General features: G+C 36.9%; 1 protein-coding gene across 4 annotated transcripts in view; it reads right to left on the bottom strand.

Annotated features, from left to right (window-relative positions):
- The window catches only part of PCCA (propionyl-CoA carboxylase subunit alpha), a 389,990-nt gene that overhangs the window by 88,903 nt on the left and 276,998 nt on the right, over nt 1-24,089 (bottom strand). For all 4 annotated transcript variants that reach the window (XM_040624198.1, XM_040624204.1, XM_040624209.1 and 1 more), the window contains one exon: nt 5,708-5,806. In XM_040624198.1, the coding sequence (XP_040480132.1) occupies nt 5,708-5,806 (99 nt within the window). The remainder of the gene's footprint in view (nt 1-5,707; nt 5,807-24,089) is intronic.

Genomic DNA, 24,089 nt, shown 5'->3' with positions numbered 1-24,089 from the left:
TAAATATTTCTGTCTGAGGTGGAACTGAGTCCAGGAAGAGAGGTTCTACCCGTTTTGAAATTACAATGAACTAGATTTTTAAACACACCCTCTCCCAGGGCACCTAGGTGGCTCAGTTGGTTAGGCGTCTGCCTTCAGGTCAGGTCATGATCTCAGGATCCCAGGATCTGCTCAGCAGGGAGTCTGCTTCTCCCTCTGCCTCTCCCTCTGTGCACTCTCTCGCTCTCAAATAAATAAATGAAAAATAAAAAAATAAACACACCCTCTCCTAAGTAGAACACTGATTGCATATTCCCTAGTAACAACCATATGACAGAATTGTTTGTGATTTTATGTAGGGGAGGAAAGAATAAGCTGAGAAAATGGGTTTGAGAGAAGAATTATAAAAAAAGTTCCTTCTAGGGGTGCCTGGGTGGCTCAGTCAGTTGAGCATCTGACTCTTGATTTTGGCTCAGGTCATGATCTCTGGGTCTTAAGATCAAGCCTTATCCTGGGATAGAGCCTCCACAGCAGGCTCTGCACACTATGGGGGGTCTGCTTGAGAGTCCCTCTCTCCCTTTCCTCTGTCTCTGCCCCTTCCCCCATTCCCATGCTCTCTCTCTCTCTCAAACAAATGATTCTTTTTTTTTTTTTTTAAGATTTTATTTATTTATTTGACAGAGAGAGAGACAGCCAGTGAGAGAGGGAACACAGGCAGGGGGAGTGGGAGAGGAAGAAGTAGGCTCCCAGTGGAACAGGGAGCCTGATGTGGGGCTCAATCCCAGGACCCTGGGATCATGCCCTGGGCTGAAGGCAGATGCTTAAAAACTGAGCCACCCAGGTGCCCCCCAAACAAATAATTCTTAAAGAAAAAAAAAGTTCCATTTGTGCAGTAGTTACGTGGTTAAAAAAAAAAAAAAAAAAGATAAAAGAAGGTCAATTATTAGGAAGTACTCAGAATGTTTTCTCAATAACTATCTAAATGAATCTTGTTCTACAATGAGGTACCACTTCACACCCATTAGAATAACTGTAAAAACAGAACAACAAAACCACCAGAAAATAACAAGCATTGGTGAATATGTGCAGAAGTTGGAATTCTTGTGCATTGCTGGTGGGAAAGTAAAATGGTACAGCTAATTGTGGAAAACAGTATAGTGGTTCCTAAAAAATTAAACACAGAATTACTACATGAGCCACTAACAGAGGATCAGGATTCACAAAATATGAACTTTTATGATTCAGTAAGAAAAAGATAAACACTCCAATTTAAAAAAAAATGGGCAAAAGCCGTGAACAGGCAGTTTGCAGAAAACAGGAGTGTCAATAAATAGAACTTTAAAATGCTCATTGTCATTACTAACCAATATATAATAAAACCACAAAGAGATACCATCTAAACCCACCAGTCAGGAAAAACTTAAGTAGTCTGGATACCAAAAGTTACCTAGGATGTGAGCAAAATTGTTAAAGGCAGATTCCTGGGTCCAAATCCTGGCTCTTCCATTTCTTAGCAGAATGTCTTGGGCAAACAATTTAGTATTTTTAAATGCCTCAGTTTCCCAACTGCAAAATGCAGGGTAACACTAGTACATTGGATTGGTGTGAGGATTAAATACTTTGATACAGATGAAGTGTATAGAAGAGTCAGTGCCTGACACAATTTTAAGTATACAATTGGGTTTTCTTATTATTCATATTATTGATAGCAGCAGCACTGTTGGTAGACATATACACTGGTACAACCACATAGGAAAAACCATTCAGCATTACTGTGCAGGATTAAGAATACACAGTCCCTGCAACCAGCTGTTCTACTGGCATATTCCTTGAAGAAACTCTTATTTCAAGAAGAAACATACAGAGACACATTCATAGAAGCAGTGTTTGTTCTGAAAACAAAATAAGTAACACAAATATCTAACTAGGGGATAAAGAATAAATCGTGGTATATTAATATGACTTAACGACATATAGCATGGAAATAAATAAAGCTACATGCATCCAGATGACCAATCTCACAAACATAATACTGGAGGAAAAAGCCACTCACAGAAGCACTGAGAGAGTATGGTGCCAATGATGTAAGCTCAAAGACATTAACATACTGTTTACAGCTGTACTGTATATATAACATTCCTAAAGAAGAAGGGAGGGATGCATTTAAAATGCATTTAAAAATGCAATTTAAAAACTGGGATGGTAGTTACCTCTAGGGGGCAGGAGAAAGGATTTAATTAAGGAAGAGCACAGAGGAAAGGCATTAGTATTGGTAATGTTTCCTTTTTTAATCTAGATGGTAAGTAATTGGGTTTCTGTTGTGTTCTTTAGCTTTTGGATAGATTAATACATATTCGTTTATATAAAATATTTAATAACAAGAAGTCCAAAAGTAGGCACAAAAATCCAGGGGGAAAAAGCCCAGCCATTATTACTGTAAAATCACTTGAAAAACACTTGTGGTCCTATCCACCACGTAGTTCTTCTTTGAAACACACGGTAGCATTTTCGCAGTTGTTTGTTTGGAGGTATTGAGCTGAAAGTCTTGGGCAACTCAGCCCAGGAGGTCAGCACAAAGAAAAGGGAGCCAGGCATAAACCCTGAAGATCTGCCCAGGCTTACGGCAGGTGGAAGAGAAATCCACAAAGAACACTGGGAAGCCACCATTCATTCTCCTGTCTTTTTAAATCCCCTCACCACACAATGTTCTTGTCCTGACAAAAAACATTCTGAGAAGATGATTTCCCTCCTCTGTTTCTGAAACATGCCCTGACTTTCTCTCTGCGTCCAATCTCATTTTCCTTCCATCCTCTCTCCACAATGCAACTCAAACCAAGCTCTTCCTTTTTTTTTTCTTTTTTTTTTTTTTTTAGATTTTATTTATCTGAAAGAGAGAAAGAGAGAGAGAGAGAGAGAGAAAGAGAGCACACGCACGCACACCAGCACAAGCAGTGGGGAGGGGCAGAGGGAGAGGGAGAAGCAGACTCCCTGCCTAGCAGGGAGCCCAACATGGGACCTGATCCCAGCACCCTGGGATCATAACCTGAGCCGAAGGCAGAGGCTTAACCAACTGAGCTACCAAGGCGCCCCAGAACCAAGCTCTTCCTAAACCCCAATGCTCTCCACACCATCTCTTTCTTCGTGAACACTCGTCCACGGATCCCTCTGGCCAAGGATAAAGCAGAGGCCACGCTATGGCTTCAAATGACTTGGTTCCTACTTACTTCACTTTTGCTCATCACACCCAGCTTATTCTCTGATTGCAAAGGTTTAAAGCAGTGGTTCTCAGACTACTTCCCCTGGACTAGCAGCATCAGCATTACCTGTGAACTTACTAGAAATGCACACCTAGCCCAGACCAACTAAACTGGAGTAAACTCTGGGGGTGGGTCAGCCATCTGAGTTTTAACCAGCCTTCTGGGTCACTCTGAAGCACACCAAAGTTTGAGCATCATTGGTTTAAAGCACGAATGAAAGATAAATTATTATTTGAAGAACTCCGATGGAGAAAATCAAAAAGTACTATACAGCACAGCAGTTAAAAGCACACACTCTGGGGTCACCGTGCCAGGGTGCAAATTTCTGCTCTGCTTCCTCCTAGCTTTGTAATCACAGAACAGTTGCTTAGACTGCCTCAGCAGAGCGGGACACTTAACAGCACAGGTCCCACAGCAAGCCTGCTTGGATCTAAATCCTGGCTCTACCTGCTATCAGCCATGTGACCTTGACGAGCAAGTCACTTACTTTCTCTGAGCCTCAGGTGTCTCATTTACGAAAGTACAAATAACAGTACCTACTTCATACAGTTGCCGTGAAGATGAAATATTATATATATAGTCATATATATTATCTAAACAAGTATATATATTTATGCATTGTGCTCAGAACTGTACCTGATACACAGTAAGTACTGAGTATTATTTATTCTCATTATGTTATTAATTTCATATATTTTGGAGATTAAAAAAATCAACTAATGACCACAGCAAGTGAATAAAATTCATCTATTCTGGTAAGGAAAAACTTTCTTTAGAAAGTTTCCTCACCTTTTGTTTTCTAAGGTAAATGAGTTTGTTTGGTTTCTATCCAGTACACCATTTATACCTCTCTGAGTTTATTTCCTTCCAATGAAATAGTACTTAACTGGAAGCAATAACTTCCTCTAAAGAGTCAGGGGGGCTCTGCCTTGAGGGGTCACTGAATTCAGATTAATGCCCCCCTCCTTTTTTTAAGCAAAGAACTTACAAGAAAGAAAAGGAATTTACTGAACAGTATCCCTATGACAGGGAAAGTATTTCTGGGAATTATTCTAAATACACATCCAGTGTTAACGTAGCTAGAAACTCTCCGTATAAAAGAGCTATTAAGTTACCTATCTGCAGTCACTGAGAAGGAAACTGAAAGTACCATGATACACCAATTTGGGTAGTAGGACTTTCCACCTCTCTGCTCACTCCTGGGAGGTCATACTGTGTCCCCTGACCAGAAAATGCATGCGTGGCCACAGCACGTTCAGTGCAGGGCACATTCGACTGAACATAAACAAGTGTAACAAACCCGTGTTTTCTGAAGACACAATAAATGGATCTAAGTAACGTGAACTTATGCAGTGATATATTATCCAAGGGTCTCAAAGTGTTTCACCTCATTATTAGAATGTGAAAGAAAATATGAGAGAAAAAAAATGTACTGGGGTAAGTTACAAAACCAAAGTCAAAATACAGCTCGTTCCTGAGAGTTCGATATTTCTTAGAACCATAAAGATAATATACCCGTTGAGCCTGGCTTAGAAATTACTTTAGTCATCAAATATGTACTGGAGGTTTCTGGAATACTTCTGTCTCTAATAGAGCTATATGTGAATCTGGTATACAGAAGTCTTTATCTGTGATTCTCTTGATGTCTCTAGGTTTTAAAAATCAGTTTCCTGTGCAAAATTCAGTTTCCTGTGCAAAATCAAGTTAAGGCAACATAAAAATATTTTCGTAAAAAAAACAACAACAGAAAGAATGAGCATTTAATACTATGGGGGGGAGTTATGATTTTTATTTGCATGTGTTTACTGCATGTTACACAGTGTTCTTTGTTTTGTTTTGTTTTCCCTGGAACACTGAACTTCAACTATGAGGTGAGCTGAAGGAACTTTGGCAGAATCTCTTTTCATAGCTGTCTACTTTAAAATGGAGGTCACTGATGACAACGAACATTCAATCAACTGTGGATTTCCTCAATGTAAGAAATCTTACTTTGGAGGGAAAATAAAGGTTAATAAATTAAGATTACTCAATTTTTAAAAGGCATCAATGTGTTCTGGCAAGTCAAGCTGAATATAGCTCACATTTCTGATTTAATGCTACCTAATCTCAATTACACAGAACAGGAAGGTAACGAAGTCGTATCTTATAACTGAAAACCCACAATGGCAACAAAAATTGCCATCCTCTAATATATTTAGAAAAGCGCACGGGATGCTTCATTTACAACAAAGTATAGTAAGTAATAATACACTAGCCTTCCTGGATTGCCTGGAAAAAAGAAAATACTGATTCCTCAGAATAAGACTTGCCTCAAGATCCTCCAAAGTAAGACAAAATGTATTCGACCATAAATGTAGGATATGAATAAAACACAGCTTCTCCCTACTGTATCTGTCAGTATTAACCACGCAGGTGCTGGTTAGGATTCTGGACTTGCAGGACCCCTCAAAGTAAATCATCAGAACGTTTACCTGTATCGTCCTCTGAATGCCATCAACGTTGACAGACAATAACGGTGAAGCCAGGTTCCACGTGCTGGTCACATTTAGTTTCGACCCATCAACTTCCACCTGTTGTGACACCAAAGAAGACTGTTACCATGAAGAAAGACAGAAAACTGATCTCAAGTTCATTGCTGCATACAAAGCAGCAGCCATTTTAAACAGATGGCTCCCAAACAACCTGTCATGTTTACTGCTCCCGCCATGAAAGACAGGGTCCAACAAGAGTCTTCTTAGCCATCTCTGGGGAGAGGTGAAGGACCTGGGCACAGCTGCCTCTGGGTACTGAGGTTTCAAGTGATTTCCAGCAAGTAACAAACAGCCTTCTAACTCTAAACCTATCTGGACATGCTACATTTACTGCAATTAGACAAGTAATGCATATAAATTTCAGTGACATTTTGCAACCCACACATCAGGGCTTGCATATAATATCCTCTCCAAGGACCAAGAAAGAACTTTTTCTGTGTTCATTTTAATGAAGGATTATGCATTGTTATCTTAATTAAACAGAAGCTTTAATTAGGCAAAATTCTTTGGTGTCGAATATTAAAAGTCCATTTGAACTTTGCAAAAGTTCTGTCACATTTTTGTCAATCATAAATGACTAATTTCATCAAGTCATCATTTATGAAGATGCAAAAAAAAAAAACCCATAATCTTTTAAAACAGATACTTGTAAGAGAAAAATTCTAATTTCCAAGTAAATAATGTAAAAGTAACTGAAAGAAAACAAGCAAAGCTAAATTAAAATAAAGAGTATTGTTAGCGCTTGCTTCCTTTTCACTCACTGTTTCCCCAACTCTTCTATAGGAGAACTAAGAAAAAAATAACAGTATTATTTTAACTCTACAGTAAACAACCTAACAAAGGGATATTTGAGTTTGTTCAAGGTTCAAAATAAACCGGTAGCAAAGTCAAAACACTTGATCCCTAACAACTCCTTTACTCTCTCTTAATTCTCTAATACAATACTTACTAAAATAAAAGACATACAGATGTTACCATTTAGAAGATTAAGTATGTCCATATACATCTATACAGACTTCACGTATATGTATTTCCACAATGGTGTGGTCATACAGTCTAGAAGCTAAGATATGCTACTGGCTATGTAACAAAATATCAGTGGGACGTACATGATACGCTCGCTTGTGTTTCCTGGTTCAGTGGCCTCTGTGTCCATAGAGCACAGTTCAATAAGTAGGAGGAAGGAACAATGGCTTGGGTCTCACCTGACACTGCTGTTCTACTCAGTCAGAGCTGCTCACTAAACTGGAGCATTTAACCTTCTAAACCTTAGTTGCCAAACTAAAATCTACCAAAAATATCTACCCAAAAGGGAGCTGTAAGATTAAAGAAGTTAGCATATAAAAGTATCTACCAATATTCCTGTCATGGTAGGTCCTAAATATTTTCTCCCTTCTCCTGTCCCCAATCCTTAATGAGTTTTAACAATAAGGTGAGATAATCATACTATCTCGTAAATTATTTACTATTAAAACACTAGATGATAAAGATCTGTGAAGCAGCAATAACACATTTTAAAATTATTTAGCAAATTAAATATCACCTTATGTAATAAAAGATTTCCAAAAGAAGCTCCCAATAGATAGAATGCTACAAATATTAAGTGCTAAAAATACCTTTTAAAACTGAGAAAAATATTTGCTTTGACATGGCTTCTAAATTTAAAAGGTTAAAAAAGGTCAATGTTCAATTATAAAAGTTTTATTAATAAGAAAGTTAAAGGCTGTAAGGAAATATTTTTAATGATAAGCATTTAAAATTTGTATTTGATACTAATTTTAAATCAGCAGGGGTAACAGAATGAAACTTTTATCATCATCTTTAGGGCTTATGAGGGGGAACTGAGAAAAGAACCGAATTTACTCAAATCCTGTAGAGGAGAAACCAATTTACCACAGCCTAAAGAAAACTATCTTCATGAATGTTGAAACAAAATGCGACATCCCATATAAGAGAATATCATTTGGTAATAAAAAGGAATGAAATGCTGATACATGTTACTTACATGGATGAAGCCTGAAAACATGCCAACTACATACTTCCATTTATAATAAAACGTTCAGAAGAGAAATATCCATACAGATTAGTGGCTGCCTTGGGCTGGGGGTGTGGGGATGGATGGAAGGATTGAGGGGTGACAGCTATGGCGTATGGGTTTTCTTATTTGGCACAATGAAAATGTTCTAAAAGTGACTGTGGTGACGGTTGCACAGCTCTGGGAATATACTACAAGCCACTGAACTGTACAATTTAAATGAATAAACTGTATGGGTATGTGAATTATATCTCAATAAAGTTGTTAAAAAATAAGTAACAAATGAAAACAGAGGGGTGGTTTTACTTTTTCAAAAATCAGAAGCAGTATTTCATGAGAAATTAAAGATCTAAAATGTATAATACACACACACACACACACACACACACACACACATCATGTTCATGAATTAGGAGAGTTTTAGTATTATTAAGATATAAGGTCTCTCCCAAACTGATCTATATATTCAATGTAATTCTGAGCAATATCCCAGGAGTCTTTTTTTTTTTTTTTGGTAGCAGACTCTAAAATACATAGTAAAACAAAGCATATAGAACAATAAAGATAATTTTGAAAACTTAACAAATTTGGAGAACTCATGTCACTTGACTTTAAGACTTCCCATTAAGCTACATGAATCAAGATACTGGTGTAAGAATAGACATAGTCATTAATAGAACAAAATGAGAGTTCAGAGACCCATGGATTTTCAAAAAAAGTGCCAAGACATTAAATGGGGAAAGCACAGTTTGTGAATAGTACTAAAACAATTAAACATCCGTATTCAAACAAATAAATCCTGACCTCTATCTCACAACATTTAAAAAAAAAAAAAAAAAAAAACTCAAAACAATGAAAACTAAATGTAAAGCCTAAAACTAAAAAACTCCTAGAAGAAAACATAAGAGAAAACCTTTACGACCTTGGTCCAGGCAAAGATTCCTCAGGACATAAGTACAAATCTTATAAGAAAAAATAGATGAATTAGACTTCACCAAAATTATAAATTTCTGTTTGAAAGACACTGTTAAGAAAAGGAAAAATGAGCCACATGTTGGGAGAAAATATTTGCAAAACACATATCTGATAAAGGACTTGAATCCAAAATCTACAAAGAATTGTCTTCTATAAGTCAATAAGAAAACCAACTGAATTTCTTTAAAAATGGGCAAAAGATTTGACCAGATACTTCATCAAGGAAGAGAGATGGATAACAAGCACATCACTGAGTGGTCATTAGGAAAAAACAAAATTATAACAAAATATAACTACCCACCCACTAGAAAGGCTCAAATGAAAAGAAGTGATAATACTAAGAGCTGGCAAACATGTGGAGCCTTTACACATTGCAGGTATGGAATGGAGACTAGTAGATCTGCTTTAGAAAACCCCAGAGAAGTGAAGAGTTATGTACAGAGAGTGTTCACGAATGTTCACAGAAGCTTGTTTATGATAGCAGAATACATACACAGAAAGTTTACATTAACCTCAAACTGGAAAAACCCAAAAAATCCAATGAACCAATAATAATGGACAAATATGGTATATATCCACACAACAGAAATGAGCAATAACCAGCTCAAAAGCTTTATGCTAAGTGAAAGAAGGCTGACACAAAAGGGTATATAGAACGTGAGTATGATTCCATCGATAGAACATTCTGGAAAAGGCAGAAATCAGGTCAGCAGTTGCTAGGGGCTACGGGTATAAGGATAAGCTTGACTAGGAAAGGGCTTGAGGGAACTCTATGAGGTGATGGAAATGTTCTAAATCTTGATTTTGGTGGTGATTATATGATTATACAGATTTGTCAAAATTCAATCAAACCATACATTTAAAGAGTAATTTTTTTTATTAATTATACCTCAATAAATCTGACTTTTAATAACAAAAACAGGGGTGCGTGGATGGCTCAGTCAGTTAAGCGTCCAACTTGATTTTGGCTCAGGTCGTGATCTCAGGGTCTTGAGATCAAGCCCCATGTTGGGCTCTGCACTCAGCGGGGAGTCTGCTTGAGATTTTATCTCTCCCTCTCCCTCTGCTCCTCCCCCTTGCTTGCTTTCTCTCAAATAAAAAAAAAAATCCTTAATAAAATAAAATTATTTTAAAAATAAAAATAGAGGGAGCAAAGTCTACCTCTTCAAAAACTGAAAACTGTATTTTTGAACTACCTTTATGTTCCCTTACTGATAAATTAATTTCTCTCCCTGCATCCTCTGCTATTGGATGAGTGGATATGAACGTTAATTTGGGAAGAAAGACAGAAGGAAAGTTCCATCTAGACAGAAACATGGGGGGAAAAGTCCTTTTCAAGTCCTGTCGATTACATGAAGGAAAGACAGAGAGGGAAGATGAAGATATCAGAAATCAGAGATCAGAGATCTCCCCATTTCCTTTTGTGTGGATCCTTGGGAAAACAGGTAGCGGGATAGAAATGGAGAGAGATGTGTGAAATCATTCTGACAGGTATCGGGTACCCTAAAAATATCTATGCTGGAGGTCTACTTCTGGAACATAGTCTAGGAGAGGCTGTAGGCTTCGTGTCATGGCATTCCTAAATGTGTATGACCAAAAGCACAGCACTGATGGAGGAAGAAGTGGATAGATGACCCAAGCACATCATGTTAGGAATCCAGAAGTTTTTACCTATCTTAATGAGAGGACAAAGTCTAGGTCAGGATAAAGACAACACAGTACAGGGGACTCCATGACTACAGGCAAACAGTAACCAGGACTATGGGTAGCAGAGGCCTCTTCTGTAACAAAGAGGATGAATCTTCACCTGACAGTTATGGGTCCAGGTCCTTACATTAGAGCCTTGTAAAGACACTGTGGGTCTGAGTTCTCTTCCCCACCTCTATAGTTACAAGGTGAGTTCAACCACATACCTAAAGGCCCCTTTTACCTGCATCCAAACTCCACACCACTGTGGTAGCTGGACTGAGGGAAAGAAACCCGAAACACCATGGTATCTGAAAGACACTGCTTAAACCAAAGTGTTGGGGCGCCTGGGTGGCTAGGATGGTTAAGCATCTGCCTTCGGCTCAGGTCATGATCCTAGGGTCCTGGGATCAAGTCCTGCATTGGGCTCCCTGCTCAGAGGGGAGCCTGCTTCTCCCTCTCCCTCTACTATTCCCCCTGCTTATGCACTCTCACTCTGCCAAATAAATAAACAAAATCTTTTTTAAAAATTCTTAGAAAAAGAAAAACAAAAAACCAAAGTGCTTCCTCCCCCTCACCCCTTACTAAAGGCTTGTGAGGAAGACTATGTGACAGACATACAGAAACTATATTTCCTTGTACACCTGGGAAGTAATGAGCATAATTTTGCAACGTCACCATATAACTGAAGCAAGGAAGTTATCAGAGCTCCTAATCATAAACTATGAAGCATATCAGCAAATTTTAAAAGAGGGAAAAGAACATGCTGAAAACCATCACCTGCCTTCTCAGGCCTCAAGCTGTAAACAGATTTCACCAAGAAACATAATTCAGGACAGCAGATGCAATGATTCTATTGATGCTTTCGTGAGATGAGTAAAATCTAGATGTAAGTATAGGCCAGTAGGAGCGGCAGGGAATTTGAACATTTTAATCCCATAGAAAGATAGGAGCAGACTGAACTGAAGAATTCATGTTACTCTGCCATATATATTGTTTACACATAATTCTTCAGCCAAGAGGGGCTGAAGCAGTAGATGCGGAGTGGAGGTGGCAGTTCACTATTACAGCACTAAGAACCCGACATAAAGAACCACCCTATCTTTTCCATGCCAAAAACTAATAGAAAGTGAAATCTAGGACAATGGAACTGTCAGATTTGATGAGAGGGTATTAGAGCAAAAGGCCTAATGAGGAAAAGCTACAGGCTGCCCATGCTTATACACAACCAAGCACCCTACTGCACATAATGATCAGAAAATAACCGATACTGGATCTTCGCATACAATTTGCAAAACACATTTTTATCAAGAGAAAAAGGTAAATTAAGAGTATTATAACACAAGAAGAACTACTTGAAGAAACACAGGAAGAGTTCAGATAAATAATTCTGCAAAGTCTCAAAGACAACCATAGGAAACATGACTCCTCTTCTAAAAAATGAGCTCAAAGAAGAAAAACAAAGGTTCAAAGAAGAGATCATACAACAACAGAAGGAAATGAAAATCAAGCTGGTAGAACTCAGAAAAAAAATGAAGAGAAACATAACTTTATAAAGATAAAAGCCATCTTAAGAAGCAACCAAAAATAGAATCAATGAGACTACAAAGAAAGACAAGGACATGGAAAAATCATATAAAACAAAACAGAAAAGACTAGCAATATAAAAATTTATAGAGAAGACAACAGATATGGAGGAGGGAGAAGTGGATCCAAAGAATATACAAACGACTTTTTCAAAAAGGCTTATAAAGAAAAAATAAATGTACCTTCAAAGATATGATAGGGTAAAACTTCTCAAAATAAAACCTTGAATTTGTAGAATGATGTTGTTTATGGAACTTTAAGAATAAAGACGGTTTTATGTGAATATTTTGGCAAAGATAAGAAATCAGGCAAAAGCAAGGAAAAACCTCAGGTCAGCCTAATTTCTCAAGGGCAAAACTGATACATAAGACCATAGAGCAATGTGATCTAAGTACTAAAAAGGAAAATGTTGCCCCCCAATTTTATACCCAGCCAAGATGTCCTTAAAGTATATTGTATAAACATATCTTGTAGCATATAAGAGAACTTAGCACCCCTTATTTAAAAAGGAGGCATCTCGGGGCGCCTGGGTAGCGCAGTCGTTAAGCGTCTGCCTTCGGCTCAAGGCGTGATCCCGGCGTTCCGGGATCGAGTCCCACATCGGGCTCGTCCACTGGGAGCCTGCTTCTTCCTCTCCCACTCCCCCTGCTTGTGTTCCCTCTCTCGCTGGCTGCCTCTCTGTCAAATAAATAAATAAAATCTTAAAAAATAAATAAATAAATAAATAAATAAAATAAAAAGGAGGCATCTCTATATATACCAATATGAAACCATACCCAAGAAGTTACAGAAGAGCATATACAGTATGTTATCATTTGTTAAGGGGAAAAAAAAAAACCTGTGTTTTTTAAATGTATAGAATACCTCTAGATAAATATGTAAGAGGAGCAGAGGGGCTGAGGGACAGGGATAGAAGGAGGGCTTGCCTTTTACTGCAAATCTATTCACTTTTTAAATTTTATTCTGTATATGTATGTTATATATTCAAAACTTTAAAAGTGAGGAGAAGTGTAAGGGCCTATTTTCCTCTCTCATGGTAGCATGAAGTCAATAATTACTTTATACCTTTCACAACAGGCACACAATACATTATAGCTTCCCTTCTAAAACTTCGTTTTGGTTAACACACCAATACTCATTTCAATTTCTCTGGTCATAGATTTATTGATTTCATCTCCACTACCCAATTTTACAATGTATTTTGGACAACTGCTCTGTATCAACTCTTCCTTATCTAAAAATAAGGGCCTTGAATGAGCAATGCTAAAGATCTCTTCTAGGCTAAAATTCTATGGTTTTATGGTTCCAAAGCCCTTTTATTCAAGATCCACTTAGACAGTTAATTCCTGACATGGCAAATTCCAATATTAGGGATTTTGGTTTGCTCAAGCACCTCTGTTTGGGTAGGAAATTTTTAAGATCTTTCCTTTGACAAGCAATAAAAGCTAACAAATTAAGTCAAATTCAGTGTGGGGATTAAAGAAAAAATAGACCAAGAGTAAAATGACAAATGACATAAATAAAATTTCATACCTTTCAAGGCAGACAATATTGTGGAAATGTTCTAAGCACTATGAAAACACTAGAATATTTTACATTATTTTAAAACTCTATTTAAAAAACAACCCAAAGACACAACATCTCTGTTTAGAAACACTGAACAAGACATAAAGATTTCATGCCTTTAGTTCAAATAGACCTAGGACTCAAGTGCACCAAATTTATATTAATCATCATATTGATCCTGACCCACACTCTTGGCAGAGCACGTCCTCTTTTCTTTACCAAAATTGAAGCCACGAGACATAAGTCCTTTTACTTTTGGGCATCAGTGAACCTTCTCTCCTTTACTGATATCTTACACACCGGCCATTTCCCCTCTGCCTCATGCACGTACAGAACCCCCATATTTTCACAGATGGGCACCTGACCCACTATGCCCTCCAACCACCAAACTGCTTCTTTCCTTCTTTTCTCTGACAGGCTCTAGAACAAGTGTTCTGTGCCTATTTTCCTACCATGTAACTTTTCCCATAACCTTCTACAATCTGGCTGCTAAAACTGTACTCTGAAAGGTTACAAATCTTTTCTAGCAATTGTATACTCTCTTCTTAATTCTCATTACTCTTTGTTCTCAGCAGGAAGGAAGACCTCTTGGGAAGAGGTGATATTTAAGCTAAGACCTGAAGAGTGAGTAGAAATCAGTTGGTAGTGATGGGTAGGTGGGAATATCCAGAGGGAATATCCCAGAGGCAATCTCGTGTTAAAAAAAAAAAAGAAAAAAAAAAAAATCCCAGAGGCGAGAAAGAGCTTATCTCATATGAAACCAGCGTGCAGGGCACAGAAAACAAAGGTGAGCACGGCACATGGGAGAGGCGGAGCGATGAGAAGCACTAAAGGATTCCAACTGGAGATTGCCATCATCAACTCAGGCGATGTGAACTTCAAAGAACAAGGGTTTTCCAAGAGGGAGGGGAACATGGTCTAGAATGGCACTAGAGGAAACAACAGGCTCACTTCCCATCTCAAAGGTGCATGTGTTATGGGAGGAAAACTACCACCAGGTTTCTGTGAAGGCCAGTAAGTGGCAGAACATTCAGAGAAAATGTCTGAGAATACAAGGCAGTTTGTTGATGACAAAGCAAGAGACACAGAGGCCATAGTGGAAAGGGTGGAGAGGAAGTGGAAAGATTGTGTGGAAGAGCATGGATTACTGGGGAGCCCCACTTCCCTCCACCTTTACCATAAGCACCCCACCTGCACCTGCTACTTCCTCTCATCTGGACTACCACAATAGACTAATCTTCCACGTCTACTTTTCTGGAACTCCACTTGGCTCTCCTCACTATAGACAGCATAGTTTTTGCTAAACAAACCTGATGATTCAGAAAATGAGAGGTAAAGGGGGAAAAATGAGTGTGAGAATGACCAAATAAAGGTCCTGCCTGCCTTTGGAAAGTACAAACTCCAAAAAAGATGTGTAATACCGCAATCTTCAGTGTGAGAACATCCTATGTCTCAGCATTCTATAATCATTTAAAGATTACATTCTATTTAAAGTATTGACATTTTAAGTTCAAATTAAACAGAGCAAGGCTATGGTGAATAGAATTCATGCAATCCATCTTAACACGCACTACTTTCTGCAAAGTTTCCCCAACCTAAAGAGGATGACTTCAGTTAAGTTGTTCATAAGAATGTTTATGATGTTTAAAACAACACTTCAAAAACATGATTTCTTTCCTATTTCAAGAAAGCATTTTCTCATATTTAACAATCTACTAGTAACTTTGGACTCCATTAAAAGCATTTAACTGCATTTGTGGTACAAATAATGTTGATGTGGAATATTTTCCGTGAGTTGTTTGGAACATTCAATTTTCCTATCTACGTAATCATAAGGGAAAAAGAAAGTACACACCCAAAATTAATTTGACATTTGAGAGAGATTACTTACATCCTTTACCATTAAAAAACAAAAAAAGCACTTCCTCAGAGGTACCTCATGACAGTTAAAATATTATAACTTCTATTGCAGTAAGCACCTGCTAAATAAGTTTTTTCAACAGTAGGAATGTAAAACTTACAAAACAAAGTATTTGCCAAAAAGCTTTTCCAAAAATAATAAAAATTTGGGAAGATACAGTCTGTAAAAAAGTGTTTCTGATTCACCATACAATTCTTTTTTGTTATTCACAAATTCTTTTTTGTCATCAAATGTTAAGATTAGCATTGTGCAGAATTAGATCTAAGATAAAAATCAAGGTGCTCATTCCACTACTTAAAAAAGACTTTGATCATATATTTCGCTTCTATTTCTGAAAACAATATAAGGGTAAAAAAGATTTGTTGATCAAGCTATAACTAATTTCCAGAAAGGAATAACTAGCCTGCCCATTAGACTTGCATAGCATATCTTAAAAATTATCAGTCTGCACAAAATGTGGAAAAAGACCTGCAGTTTTCTGATTTGACTATTAGGCTGGAAAGGATCCTACAAAAACATACTCCAACCTAACCCTCTCCTCCTCCTATTACACATATAACGAAATTAAAGAACCATATAAATTATGGAAGCAACAGAAGCAATTATCATGCAATTCTCAGAGTATTTCACTGAAATCCATATGTCAAAAGCAAAAGTAACACATGTAATCTAAATACTAAGGTACCATGCTTGTCTGTAGCAGACACTCATTACTTATTTGTACCCTGAAAGAAGACTATTCTGGAGATAAAGATGCTTATTGATTCTTTTTGGTTCTTATCTCTTAGTTACTGCTGACAAAAATATGATTATTCAATTGTGTATAACATCGATAGGTATATCCAATACTCCCTAACAACAAAGGAATCTGTAGACCATACAGTTAAATACATGGGGATACTACCACCATCTACCATCATTATAGTTCACTGGCTTCTACATACACTGCCACTGGATATGTGAAACACATAACTTTCCTAAAATTTAGATCTAATAACTTTCCTAAGTTACTTGGTTTGACGTTAGTATCTCGGTAAAACACAACAAAAATAACTCAAACATTTTTATTCAATTATAATAATGATTCCTAACATTCTAACATATAAACTACAGGACCACCTTAATATAGATCTTAAAATGACACAGAAAGGGTAGGTTTTCTTTATCCTGCTCCTCTATTTACTAAAATATTTTCTTATTTCAAAATATAGTCATGATATCTCTACTGCCCTTCCAGGGAGAAATGAGATGCTCGTTTTCTGAAAACAAAAGGAGACAACCATTTTTCATAAGTTTCTTCTTTACCACTATCACCTTGGAAACAGTCTTTTATTTCTCTCCCAAACAGATACGTAACAATGACAAAAACATTAAAAGGGATTAGACACAATGATGGTGAAGATCTGTTAATCTGTCACAAAAGATTATATTAAATATGCATGTGTTATAAATGTAATTAAATGTATCTCAAAGGACGTGAATTACAAAAACAAATTTAGGTACTGGTTTACAATCAGCCAGGTTGACTAGTTTCTCTTTAATTATCGCCTCATTAATTGATCAGTAACAACCATAATTTCAGTTGTATGGTTTTTTTTAAAAAATCTTACATTATTTTGCCCACACTTTAATTATAGTAGTAGTTTCTTTTGGATCAGTGTGATAAGGTCATTCTCTGCAGATAATACTGTAAATTATATCACAGCTTAATGAATAACTGTAGGTAGACGCGTTTAACATAAGGAGCAAGCAAACCTGCCTTTACTTCTCCTACCAAATCTACTAAATCATGGTGGAATCTTGCATTTTCTCTGTAGTTTTGTCAACAGTCTGCCTGCCTGTAGTTGAACCTCAGGTTTACAAGCTGCCTAACTGTTCATGTCCCCGTGTCCTCACACATTAAATCTGTGCTCACAGAGTGGTTACGAGGAACAAAGTCAAGCACTGAGAACAGTACCAGGTATGTAATAAGCCCTCAGCAAATGCTGGCTGTACGTGGAAGTTCAATATAGTGTTACTATGTCGTGCCCCCACAATAATGATTATTCTGGATCTATTTTTCAACAAGCCTACTTTTGCTTGTTCTTCCATTAATACCTTCTCCATTTTTATCCTTTTAATTTTGTCTGATTTCTACTAGTATCTCTTTTGCTTTTCTTGTGTATTTCGCTAACACAGATGCCCCCCACAATGAAATCCCAGGACCTTAGCTGCTGGTTCACTCACACTAGACCTAAGTGGGCTACACTACTTTCACAGTAACGTTCTAAGTCCTCCTTCCTCCTACATTCCCATACACTGCAACCGAGATGTGCCATTTCCTAATCCTACCTCCTTTATTTGATCTACGAATTCATTGAGATAGAAAACCTAATTCATTTGAGATAGAAAGCTGAGCCTGGGTGGCTCAGTTGGTTAAGCAGCTGCCTGTGGTTCAGGTCATGATCCCGGAGTCCCAGGATGGAGCCGGCATTGAGCCTCCCTGCTCAGTGGGGAGTCTGCTTCTCCCTCTGTCTCTCACCCTGCTCTTACACTCTCTCTCTCAAATAAATATATAAAATCTTAAAAAAAACCCAAAACCTAACTTTTATTTATACATTTGTTTATTTATTTGGTAGCTGGAAAGCTACCAAAGCTAAGTTTTTAAGTTAAATATCACAACGTAAAGCAGACAAAACCAAAACGACTTGCTTTCTTACAGTCTTAATGTATGTTATTCAGATAAGTTGCTTTTATCTTAGATTGTTGACCACTGACAATATAGTTGTAATTCAAAACTCTCCAGGACAGCTTTTTGTAAGATTAATAAAGTAACTTTTAAATAAAAGTATTTTTATTTGCAATGACATGGATGGAACTAGAGATAATTATGCAAAGTGAAATCAGTCAGAGAAAGGCAAATACCATATGATTTCACTCATATGTGGAATTTAAGAAATAAAACAAGATGGATATAGGGGAAGGGAAGGAAAAATAAAATAAGATAAAAACAGGGAGGCAAACCACTAGAGATTCTTAACTATAGGGAACAAACTGAGGGGTGCTGGAGGGGAGGTGGGTGGGGGGATGGAGTAATTAGGTGATGGGCATTAAGGAGGGCACTTGATGTAATGAGCACTGGGTGTTATATGCAACTGATGAATCATTAAATTCTACCCCTGAAACTAATAATATACTCTATGTTAACTAAATTGAATTTAAATAAAAAAAATTTTTTTTAAACTGTAAAGTGTTGATAATACTTGTATTTAAAAATCCTCATGTGCTTAGAGTAGCAGATTAAAGTTATTCCAAATATATATATAATATATATTATAAGCTCTTTTAGGATACAAAATTTACACGGGATCTAGTATATCAGAGATGAACACCCCATCCCCCACCCCAACACACACACACACACACACACACACACACACACTTAACATAGCTCATTTACAGAAAGAAACAAAGAATTTCAAAACAATTAAAAATGCCACTTAAAATTCTGTCCCATTTCTAGATTTCACTTTCATGTCCACACAAATAAAATTATCTATTCAAATTGTTAGATAAATCCTTTTCATTCTGTTGACTGAGAACAAAGTAGGACCATTCTATTATTTCTAAAACTGTGCTCCCAAACTGAAAGGAGAAGAAAACTGGCACTCTTCCAAGAGCCTTGAACAGGAGCATGGCTAATGTAATATACCAGTTTGGGTAGCAGATACCAGGAATAATACACCTATCGTGGCCAAAGAGAAAGCTAACAAGAAAAGGGAAAAGTGGACACTGACCAGGAATAGCACAAGAAATTAATGAGCAAACTGCATTCATTCTTGAAAACCTCCAGAGATACAAACTGAAACAGAAATAGTGAAATCTTCATATTTTCATTTCTTAGAAAGCTCTAAAAAAATCTGAAATATTTCAAGCAATGATACTTTGAAATAAGGATCAACTCAAATCAATTCTCAGGACAGATCAGAAAGGTGGAAAAACAGCAACAGTCTGAAAAATCTTGGTTTCTCTACCTTTTACTAGCCAAGGATCGACATTTCAAACACCTTCTAAAAAGTTTACTCTTACCTGATCATAATAAATCTCAAGGGGACTTGGATCAACAGCAGAGTACAAAATTTACATAAACTACTCATCTATGTAATAACCGGTAGACAGAAGGAAGGGTGACAGTCACTGTTTGCAGCACTGAACTTTCCAGCAAAAGCCTCGAGCAAGCGTCCCTCCCTAGACATCCCTTTGCAAAAGGGCCAAAGAAGACTCGACTTTATTTTTAACACAGGTTATTCTAAATTATTTGGGGGTGGGGAGTGGACCAAAAACACACAGAAATACCTACATGACCAAACATAAGCTAAACAATACAGTCATGCCCTCTCTTAACTAAAGAAAAATACTTTATGGAAAATATTTCTACAGAAGAAAAACACATCATTACCTCTAGTGCAAAAAAAGCTAAGATCAATCATTACAGAAAACCTAAAATTGTTAACCCTTCTGTGAGGGGCCATAGTCAGAACAGGCATAAAGATCAGCCCAGTGACGAAAAATTCCACCCGGACAGTCTTCCTTTCAAATAAGAAATGGTCTTTAGAAAGCTCCTATTAAAATCCACACTGCCTAGAAATTAACTCATTTGCACACGAGCACACAGATTAGTTCACTAGGTAATGCAATTCTCACTTTAGAGTCATTTTTGATAAAAGGAACTAGGAAAATTTTTAAAAACCAGGTAGCAGGAAGGAACTGGCGAGTACAGAAGACCTTACAAAAGTAGAGCGTGAGGAGACGAACGCATTAAAGAAACAAAACAACAACCCTTCTGTTATGGAAAATTTCAAACAAGTACATAAACAGCAAGAATAGCTTCTTAATAACCCCCACAGTTCCAGCACCCCAGTTCAAAACTTGTCCACTTAAAGCCAATCTTGTCTCACCTATATCCCCAGATTCCCCCAAATGCTTCATGACTATTTAGAAGCAAATCCCAGATTTCTTGTTCTTTCATCCATAAATTCAATGAATATTTTTTCTTAAATTGAGCCTAAAGTACTATGACACGCACCAAGCTTTTGGCAACAAATCAATCAAAAAATTAATTTAATATTTAGTAACAATAGTTAGCTATCTCCTTTTTCTTCCACACATACACTCTGGTTTCTTTGAGCCTGAGGGGAGGGGGAGGGGGAGCAGGAGGTGGAGAGCAAGCAGTGGAGCAGGCAGCTGTAAAAGGTTACCTGAAAAATAATCAGTAATCACACACGCTGCATATTGTGCTTTCTATAATTTCTATTCATTGAAGGATGAGGTCAGAATGAAGTGTTCCTGTTAGTCTGGGTCACAAAAGTAATTCAAGATGAATATAAAAATGCTTATTATCATTCAAGTTCTCTAAACCCATTCAACCATTCAGCCCTTTGCTTTCTGATAAGACTGCCAACAACTATGCCAATTAGTGTCAATTGCGATGTTAGATTTTGTAGCATCCGCACCTGCCTACCAGTTAGCTTAGTGGGCAGAAAGAAGTGACCAATGGTTACAAGTTTCAGCAACACTAAACTGTTTCTTCCTTCACACCGGCAAGTCTACAAATTCACCAATTGGCTTATTTTTTTTTTAATGTATTTTGCAGATCTGTTTCTATAGAGGATTTCTTGTATTTTTGGAAGGAGAGCAGGTTTAGCCATTATAAACTATAACAGTAACAATTTTTTAAAAACCTGAAGTTTCATAACTAGGGAGAATCTATAATAAATTTAGTGGATTATATATTTACTTCAAAGTTACACAAATGCTAAATTTATGCATTTCATTTAAACACATGGTTATTAAAAAAAAACCTACTCATATCTTGAATGAAAGGCTTGTCAGTTTAGAACAAGATTTTCAATTCAAATTTGTCTTTTAGAATTTGTCAAATATTAAAGCATGTATAAAAGAGCAAAGTGTAATTAACATGGAAGAAATCATGAACATCTGGAATCTGATATTAATTATATATCATCATATTAATTGAAGTGTACACTTCATCTATCCTTTTTAATTTTTAAATAATTGTTCATAATTAAAACACACGCAATACTTCTGAAATATCCAGAACAAAATATAATCGTTATTTTATCCTCAGATCAAAATGCTTCACTTTGGTTTGTTATAATTAATAACAGTATTTTTTCAAATTTCACAATTGAAGGAAACTGCATATAGCTGATGAACGCTACTGGAAGTAATATAGTGGTTAAAGACAAAATGCATTACTAAAGAGAAATAAAAATTGCATGTCAATATCTAAAAGTATGGGAGATGTATATAGTATAGCACATTCTATCTAGTGTCATTACTTAAATTGCTACTTTTCCTCAACAATCTATTCTCCAGCTCTAGCAAGTAGAATAAATGGTAATTTTACCTGCCAAATTTGGCACAAAAAGGGACAAGCAACTTCATTAACAAAACAATGCTTTCAATATGATTTTTTTTTCCTTCTTCCACCCAGTGCCAGATAGTAGAACAATTCAAATCAAGAAATCTAAGCAATTACCTCCTCTTGTTGGAAGTTTTACATGGTTGAATAAGCAAATGATACGCACAGAATGCTAGCAAGAATATCCTCCCCCCGTAAGTCAGTATATGCTTGTATTGCGGCTTAATTCCAAGCTAGTATGCTATACTCAACAAAAAGGAAACACCTCCCCATTGAGGTAAAATGCTCAAGGTGTGGTGCAGTGTGGTGTGGTATGGATATATGATCATTTAAAACCCAGTGGAACAGATTAAACCTAGAAGACCTGATTTAGGTTAAATTTTTGGTTAAAACATCCATTAATGCATCCATTAATGGATGGGAACATCCAAGCAGGAGTGTGGACTTCAACAGAACAGACCTTTCCTCAATCTTTGATAAACTAATGGAATACCACATCCACTGCCAGCAATCTTGCCAATCACTACCAGCTCTCACACTTCCTTGGTGTTTTAAGAGCTGGCCATAAACCAAATCACAAATTCTTCTAAACTCTATTTCAAATCTGATCATAAAAACAATAAGCAACAGCTCTTCTACTAATCACGCTGAACCAGTATGATGAAAGAGATACATTTAAGCTAGTTCTCAAGTAACCATCACCAGATTTTAAAAGCTAAACCTAAGCACTTTTTTGTCCAATGGGGTAAATTTGGTAGCTACACGCAAATTTTGGCTACGGTTATTTACAACAGAGCATTGTGCTATGTTTAATCTCCAGCTGGTTTCCTTACTCTTGTTCCATATGACAATCATGCATCACATATCCAAACACAATCAGCGGTTTTTATAAAAAGCCAAGGAACAAAATGGGGTAACAGCAATATATAACCATCATCACGCTAGCATTATGAATACAGCTAAGAGCAAATATATCCATGCAGAGCCATGCTCAAAGTCATTTGCACTAAATTTTAAAATTTCAAACAATATCTACTTTGGAGAGGGGGGATTCAAACACTGAGTTAGAAACAAAAGGCATGGTTTGTTTTATAATTTCCCTCGTAGAAGTAAAATACCTAAAAAAAAAAAAAAAACAAAAACGGAATCAGAAGAGAATGGTAGGAATGCCCAGATTATGAATGCCCCTTGGTTTTCTTCATAGCTGTCTAACTTCTGTCACTTGTTCACAAAAATTAGACTAAATAAAAGGGAACACACACTCAGTGCCTAATATCAATCAGATAATTTAATAAACACTAAAGTCACTGATTTCTCAGAGCAATCCTACAATGGAGAGGTTTCTAATCACATTTTATAGATGACAAATCTGAGGCTCAGAAAAGTTAAAATAATTGCTCAAGGCTTCAAAAGTAGCAAAGTAGCATATCCAAACACAGGATGATCTGATTACACCTCAACTGAGCCAATTTAGGTATTTGTAGATAAACTCATTTTGTTGACAATCCAACAGCAAGGGTCTTTTTTTTTTTTTTTTTTTTTTTTTGCAAAAAATGGTCACTATAACAACTGGTATGGTAATTCCATGATGCCTGGAGTTCTTAACAGACATCAGCAGAGTCCATGGAGAAGAAAAAGGCTCTACGTGGAGAAGGTACAGATACCCCCAAAGAGCCTGAACCCCTCAGCCTTGCACCTTAACAACATAGGCATGCCCTTTGGGGCCGAGGGTGGGGACCTGAGCCACTGGCTCATGAGCCTCACTTGACAAAACGTCCCCAAGATGAATCACCAGGAAGTGAGGGATCACCCCTGTAACTACTCTCCAGGTATTCTGTTCTAGCCTCAAAAAGAGCTTCATAAAATAAATGACTAATACAATCCTAACCAAAAATATGAGAATCTTAGAATATTAATCCATATTAACAAGTCTTGCCAATGTGTGTGTATATATCTTTTTGTCTTATTTTTATAGCTTTTCATTTTTATAGAATTTCTCATATAATGGAAAACACCTGCTTGCAACGTAAAAGTTACTTTCGATTCTTTTAAAAAATACATTGTCTATATTTTGGGGGGGGGGATGGTTTCTTGAGGGCCTACTATATGACAGCCACTGTACTTGAAA

This window comes from Ursus maritimus, unplaced genomic scaffold, assembly GCF_017311325.1.
Source record: "Ursus maritimus isolate PB19 unplaced genomic scaffold, ASM1731132v1 scaffold_10, whole genome shotgun sequence".
NCBI lineage: Eukaryota > Metazoa > Chordata > Mammalia > Carnivora > Ursidae > Ursus > Ursus maritimus.
The sequence above is the reverse complement of the archived record's forward strand: the minus strand, read 5'-3'. Positions and strand labels throughout refer to the sequence as shown.